General features: G+C 33.2%; 1 protein-coding gene across 1 annotated transcript; it reads left to right on the forward strand.

The window, feature by feature from the left end:
* Nucleotides 2774–6032, forward strand: LOC104719653 (transcription factor MYB24-like). Its single transcript, XM_010437608.2, has 3 exons — nt 2774–3444; nt 4736–4865; nt 5661–6032. Exons 1-3 carry the CDS (start codon nt 3294–3296, stop codon nt 6013–6015), a joined length of 636 nt encoding a protein of 211 aa, XP_010435910.1. The 5' UTR covers nt 2774–3293; the 3' UTR covers nt 6016–6032.

Below are 7779 nucleotides of genomic sequence, written 5' to 3' on the forward strand. Positions count from 1 at the left end.
TTACAAACAGTGAAATAACTTGATAGATCCAGGATATTGTGGAGAATCTCGTGAAGTTCCTTCAAGCAGAGTTTCAAATTCAAAGCTTTGACTAACATCTGAGAGTTCGAGGCAAACGAAAGGTGTGTGAAACCCAAAGCGATTGCAACTTCTACTGCAGTAAGAGTTGCCAACGCTTTGGCCATCAAGGGGGAGTGGACATGGTCCACAAGATCTGAACCTTGTTGGAGGATTTGGTCATGGTGATCTTTGAAGACCCAGCCAAGTCCCGCTTTTAGTTCTGATAACCACGAAGCTTCTGTGAAGCAGGTAATCATGTTATCGCTTCGGTGTGCCCGATTCGATGGGGTTTGCCTTTGGGATGTTGGAGCTTTATAGTTTTCCTAATTGAGCTTGTTGCTATTCTTTCGCCCTGATGATAGCTACCTGAAGAGCATCTTACGCTGTGGTCTGTTCTTTGTTGAATATCAGCTTATTACGTTTTGTCTATAGTATCGAGAGGATCCATGGGGCCAGGGGACTGCCCCTAATCCCGGTTGGTGGTAGACATATCATTCGGTTAACTGTCGTAATTCCTACAGGGGCTGAGGACACCAATTGGGGGGAGAAAATTTTGCTGAAAAGAGCCTTACTCCAAATTTTGACCGCAAAGGGGCAAGTGAAGAACAAGTGAAGCTCGGATTCAACTTCATTGCAATGTGGGCAATTAACATTCTCCGAGGTTTTACGGTGGGTAAGGTTAATTCCCACCGGGATGGCTTGTTGTACGATCTTCCACATCAGAAGTTTTGTTTTCGGGGAAGTCTTGACACTCCAGATATTTGTTTGCCAATTGAACAGGTGAGAGCTCTGTGAGTTGCATGGGAGGGAGGTTTGTCTAGAATCCACTGATTGACTTTTATGGTACCCTGATTTTGTGGTGTAAATTCTACCTTTAGATGGTAGCCTTGCCCACTTGTCTGGGGTGCTTTATTTGCTAGATTTAATTTTGAGGATTTACTTTTTCATATGCAGGTAACACTCTTTTTATGAGATCAATGTTCCAAGATGAGGTACCTGGCATGAGGAGGTCCGCAACTGTCTACAAGTGAGCTTCCGTAGTTGGAGGTCCCATTGGAATCGTTGGGGTATCAAGGGATAACCACGGGCTATTCCAAATAGGTATTGAGCTACCTAAGCTGATAAGATATCCAACATGAGGTTTCAACAGGTCTCTACCAATACATATGCTGCGCAAGCCGTGTGATACCAAATTAGGTACTGAGCAATCCAAAAAACTTGTGTTACTGCAATATTTACCTAGAAGAACTCTTGCTAGTAAACATTTGAGAGATGTGAGGAGTCGCCAGCTAATGTGTACATGGAGGGCATCATTGAAGGATTTAATACCTCTGAAACCTAGTCCTCCATCTTCAAACATTTAGTCATCCTTTTCCAAGAGATCCAGCACATCTTTTTCTTTTCTGTTCTATGATCCCACCAAAATTAATGCGCATTGAATTCTCTTGCAGAGGTTGTTCGGGAGCTTGAAACACGACATGGTGTATGTAGGCATGGCGGCGAAAACCGATTTCAGCATAGTGAGTTTCCAAGCAGAAGAAAGGAATCTGGAAGACTAGCTCAGAGCTTTATGTTTTATCATGTCCTTGATCATGCTGAAAAGGTCATTCTTCTTGCGGCCAAAGATTTCTGGTAGGCCCAACTAGTTTCCTTGCCCCCTTCTGTTTTAAACGCCTAGAATTCTCTTTGCTTCCTCTTTTGTCGCTTCTAGGGTTTTAGCTGCAAAGGTTATTGAGGATTTCGCTTGGTTTATTTGTTGTCCTAATGCTTGTTTATATAACTGCATGATGCTTTTTAATTTTGAACAGCTTTGTGGATCCGAACGGTAGATGAACATTGTGTCATCAGCAAAAAGGAGATGATTGACTCGGGGGCTACCTGATGCTACTCGCAAAACAAGCATGCTTCCTTGGACCTGGGCTTTTGAGCATAGGCCAGACAAAACTTCACTGCAGATTATGAAGAGATACGGGGAAAGTGGATTCCCTTGGCGTATTCCTCTTTCGAGATTAACTGTTCCACGAGCATGCCCATTCAATAAGTAAGAGTATTCCACTGTATTGATACATTGCATGATCCATTGGATCCAGGTTTGGTGGAAACTCATTCGCTCCATTGCTGCTTTAATAAAATCGCATTCAAGCTTATCATAAGCTTTGCTCATATCGGTTTTAACCGCCAACATATTTTATTTGCTTTATAGGTTTTCAAATAGTGCAGGGCTTCGTGCTGATCAACACATTGTCAGAGATGGCTTGTTGAGGGAAAAAATTCATTCCCTTTTGTATTCATATTCATACTCATATTCTTATTCATAAACTATATATTATTTAACTTTTATATCAACTAAAAAAAGAAGGCGTTCTTTGGGCAGAACCAAACGGTAGTTCGGTTTCCATTCCCCAAACTATTAAGATGTACAATTATAAAAAAGACTCAGTAATTTATAAACCATAACTATGCGAGTAAATGCACAAAAAATGAGGTATACATTAGGATTTAGCGTGTTCAGGTTATATATATGATGGTATCCAAATAAAAATCGAATATGTTATAGAGGGTTTGGTATAATTTTGCTAGTTTGGGTTTTAGTCAAATAGATCATCAGTTATCAAGAAAAAATGGTTTTAGATAAAACAAATTCTGTTTTTTTTACCGTTTGGCGAGGATTCTGATGCAGTAACTCATAAATAAAACAAATTATTTTAAACTGTGCTATTAGATATGGTCCGATGTCCGGATTAAGTATTTTAGTTCGATTCACATTGGTTTATTTGGATTCTACTTGTACATCGAAAAATGAAACTGAATATTATATATACATATTCAAATATCACATATGCATACATGCATATATGTGCATGTAGGGTGAATAGATATTGATAGATATCATACAATATGATCATACACTATCATAATTAGGTCGTGAAGCTATATCTTCCCATGTGTTATTACAATTTCTATAAAATCAAATAAAAAACGACAATAAGTGTGGCTAATTAGTACTATATCTTAAGTCATTTAAGATTTTAATTTGGACTTAAAAGTAACAACGCCTTAAATTTAGAAACCTTCTCTCTATAAAAGCAGAAGCTAGCCCACCACTATATTACCTCAAAATATCAACTCTCTCCCACACTTTCAGAACTCACCTTTTCTATTTCTCTTTCTAGAAATTATCTTCATCTCTATCGATTATATAGTAGAGTTATTAAGAGTAACTTCATAGATATATGGAGAAAAGAGTAAAGGGTAATGGTGGGTCGGGATCAGGAGATGCAGATGTGAGAAAAGGGCCATGGACCATGGAAGAAGATTTGATTCTCATCAATTATATCGCCAATCATGGTGAAGGTGTTTGGAACTCTCTCGCCAAATCTGCAGGTCAAATTCTTATATAAATTACAATTGATCACCAATATTTGTTAGTTATGCATGTGTGTATGTTGATCAACTAGCTAGGGTTTTGATCTTCACATGCGAAGATATTATATTTCAATCTCTAATATATGTTTCCATAGGATTATAAAAGTTTGTGACATCTTCTAATTATATATATATATATATATATATATATATATATATATATATATATATATATATATATATATATATATATATATATATATATATATATATATATATATATATATATATATATATATATATATATATATATATATATATATATATATATATATATATATATATATATATATATATATATATATATATATATATATATATATATATATATATATATATATATATATATATATATATATATATATATATATATATATATATATATATATATATATATATATATATATATATATATATATATATATATATATATATATATATATATATATATATATATATATAATTAGGAATTTTCGTTCATATATTTTAAAAAACATGTAAGCAAAAATCTATCTCAAACTATTTGAAATTCAAGGATAATATTAATTTTTACTAAGTTTCCCAAGTTTGTACATATATAAGCAAACTCAATAAGAAAATAAAGTTTTGAATCCGGATCTTAATTGAATGAATCAATTGAATTCTCTAAAAACGTGGTCTTTGACGGGAACTAATCATCACTTTTATTTTTTTGAACAACCACTTTAAAAATCTCTGTTATATGTATGAATGTAATTTAGAAATTATTTTTTTGGCTGTGGAGAAACAAAATATATAAATTGTTGTGTGTCTGTCGCTAACATCTAATTGAAACTATTGTCTTCCACAGATCGACAGACCTTGTTTGATTGGAACTCTTTAATTTTATCTAGCTAGGGTTTTAAAGTTTTGACCTTAATTACGTCTTACACTCTCGATGTACAATCATAAACAAAATTATCCCAAATAATTTAATGTAAAACACTTAATATCAACGTTTGTTAGACCTAATCTGTCTGGTTAGAGTTTTTACTGCAGTCCAGTAAAGCTGATATTATGGTTTAAAAATCCGAATAATAATATTAATTCATTTTAAATAGTTAAAACACACTAATAGAAAATGACAAAAAAATGATATATTTTACCTAAGTAGATATTTTACCCAAGTAGTACATATATGTACGATATATACACATGCATGCACACAATCGATAGTCTATTTCTTGATAATTGATTGTAAATTTGTAATTATAATTGTATGTAAATATAGGCCTAAAACGCACCGGAAAAAGTTGCCGGCTCCGGTGGCTGAACTACCTCCGACCAGATGTGCGACGGGGAAATATCACAGCAGAAGAACAGCTCATCATCATGGAACTTCATGCCAAATGGGGAAATAGGTTAGTAATTTGTTCATATATATACCTCAATATACATATATATAACTCAAACTTAATAATATATAAGGTTAAGTATGTATAAATCGAGAGAAGCAAAGCTAATTTTTCGAACTTTGAATCGGTTTTATATATTCTTGAGGCTAAAGACTGAAAGGATCTTTAAAAAGACATCAAAGCAAGACATTAGGTGAAGAAGCGAAACATATTGGTGGGTATAACAAAACTTACAATTCTTTTCAACCATTTGTTTGAGTTTTCTACAAGTGCCGAAATTTCTTCACCACTAATATTAAACCTCGTGCCAATTCTTCCACGTACGAGTTGTTATGATTAATTCTTTTATACGACCATGTACAAAGACAAGTACCAAATTTATATACATCTTTTTTTTCCGCACGAAAATACTTATTGATTGGGAATCGTATATACACGCGTAAAAGTGATGTATACCGAACGTTAGATATTTCATAGATTTCGCCTTATGATTGAAATATTGATTTAAATACTGAATTTTCGGGTCTAGTTCTCTCAATTTATAAAAAAAAAAACTCATTCACACCGTACCAATAGTTTCATACCAAAAAAAAAACAGTAGCAAAATTTGGCTAATGTTGTTCTGATATGGAAGCTTAAAAAGTCTCAATGCAAACCTTATTTTGGTCAACTTAATTAGATGTAGCTATTTCCTTGCAGCCACAACTTGGATCTAACCTCAATATATATAATCATGCATTTGTTAAATTTTAACACAAGTACATAATTATTTAATCCTGATGATAAATCATTATTGATTAGGTGGTCGAAAATTGCAAAGCATTTACCAGGAAGAACCGACAATGAGATCAAGAATTTTTGGAGGACCAAGATCCAGAAATACATCATCAAGAACGGAGAAACGACGACCGCTGGATCACAAAGCTCTGAGATCATAAACCATCATGCCACAAGCACGGGCCAAGTCTTGACTGATACTCAAGAACCCATGGATATGTATTCTCAACATGCCAACAATATTGATCATCAGCTTAGTTACGACACTTATGTGCCTGAATCGGATTCGATCATGATGCCATTATCAGTTGATCAATCCGAACAAAACTATTGGAGCGTCGATGATCTTTGGCCCATGCATTTATATAATGGTAATTAATTAATAAGTTACTTAAATTTGCGGTCCAAAGAATATTTTATATACAACTATACGAGTAACTAAACGTCGATCGGTTATTTCTTGGCCTGATATGCTTAATATAAAGGTAAAACAGATATGAGAGTACTATATGGGTTTGCCTCATATCGTTTAGAGGTAGGTACTCAAGATCAGGTTGGAGACTTTTATGGTACCCATTCGACGTTATACCTAAATAAAACTACCGAAATGGATCATATATACGTATTTTGAAAATAATTGGTCAGTGCTTTATTGTTGATGTACAAGAACACCCTTCAATTAATATTATGTTTGTGTCAACATACTATTATTTTTTTTAATGTATGTGTGTGTTTTTGTTTAATTAAGTGTTGAAATATGTTTCTTGTTTGTTTTTTTTTGGGGTAAGAAATGGGATCTGATCGGGAGTTCAATGTGTACGTACTTATGTTACCGAATAATTCTATTTATAGTACTTCTATTAGAAGAAAGTTATGGGAAAATAATAATTTTTGACCTCATCTATCTTTTCAATAATATGCATATGTATGTTTTAAAACGACTAACAATACAACGACAGAATTAATACAAACAATTATGTTACATATGGAGAAAAAATGGAGTTATTTCTATTGCAACTACTTAAAATGGAGTTATTTCTATTACAAACAATTCTGTTACCTAGTATAGAGAAAAAATGGAGTTATTTCTATTGCAACGACTTAAAGGAGATATATCTCTTCGTCACTTATATAATTATTTAATTTTCAAAACTTAATAAATAAGCTATTTAAAGAGTTAAATGGAAACGAAATCAGGGTAAGATAATTTAAGAGTACATCAAACGATTTTTACAATATTTGAATTTCTAAAAATCGTAGACCCGACTTTGATACTGATTTATTGGGTGGATATACATGTACATGTGGATGAATGAAAGCACATGGCACACATGATGACATTTATCAACATGCATAACCTAATCCAACATATATATAGTCATAGAAAAGGCATCACAGCTATACACTTGCGCCACTTCTTATTACCCATATTCCCATTGTATCCAATTCTGTGCAACATGTAGAACCCGACGTTAGCCTAACTCTTTGAACTGAACTTTCAAAACCTCAAATATTTCTAAAAAATTTCCATTATAGAGTCAGGCTCTATTAATGAAACAACTGTTATAATAATCGATCCAAAGATACCAGCAGAAAAAAGAAGAAGTGCCTGGTGTGGAATATATTCGTGGACGTAGTTAATGTGCTCAATATATATACTGTTGATGTAGAATAAACAAAGTGGCTAAATTTTTTGGTTAGTATATTAGAATGCTATACCAGTTAACGTCTAGACTAACTTGAGTTTTAGCATGACGAGATCAAATCAAGGGATGATTGATTTAAAAATTTTAATCCATAAATAATCTGATTATGAAAAAAAAGAATAATCGGACCGACAAGGATATTTTTCGTGGACGACAAGAAGTTCGGTAAGGGAGTGAGTTCACTATAGTAAGGCGGCATAAGTATTTAAGGTTTACCAAACTTTCTGCTTTATACAATGAAGCCTTTTGTCCAAATTGCCATTAATATACTTGTATAAATATATAACCAAATATATGTATATATCAAACTAAATATAATCCATATCAAATGTTAGGTTTGCATATGCACAAATAATTTCACATATGACGTAGTGGAGTCGTGGAGATTATCATCTTAACTGAGTATACCTTAGTCTATCTTGACGTACTTAACAAAA

This window comes from Camelina sativa, chromosome 10, assembly GCF_000633955.1.
Source record: "Camelina sativa cultivar DH55 chromosome 10, Cs, whole genome shotgun sequence".
Taxonomy (NCBI): domain Eukaryota; kingdom Viridiplantae; phylum Streptophyta; class Magnoliopsida; order Brassicales; family Brassicaceae; genus Camelina; species Camelina sativa.

What these genes read in the sequence shown, in the direction of transcription:
- LOC104719653 (XM_010437608.2), top strand. Translation starts at nt 3,294, where the DNA reads ATGGAGAAAAGAGTAAAGGGTAATGGTGGGTCGGGATCAGGAGATGCA. An exon ending in CTCTCTCGCCAAATCTGCAG is followed by an intron (nt 3,445 to 4,735) that starts GTCAAATTCTTA and finishes ATGTAAATATAG; the next exon opens with GCCTAAAACGCACCGGAAAA. An exon ending in CATGCCAAATGGGGAAATAG is followed by an intron (nt 4,866 to 5,660) that starts GTTAGTAATTTG and finishes ATTATTGATTAG; the next exon opens with GTGGTCGAAAATTGCAAAGC.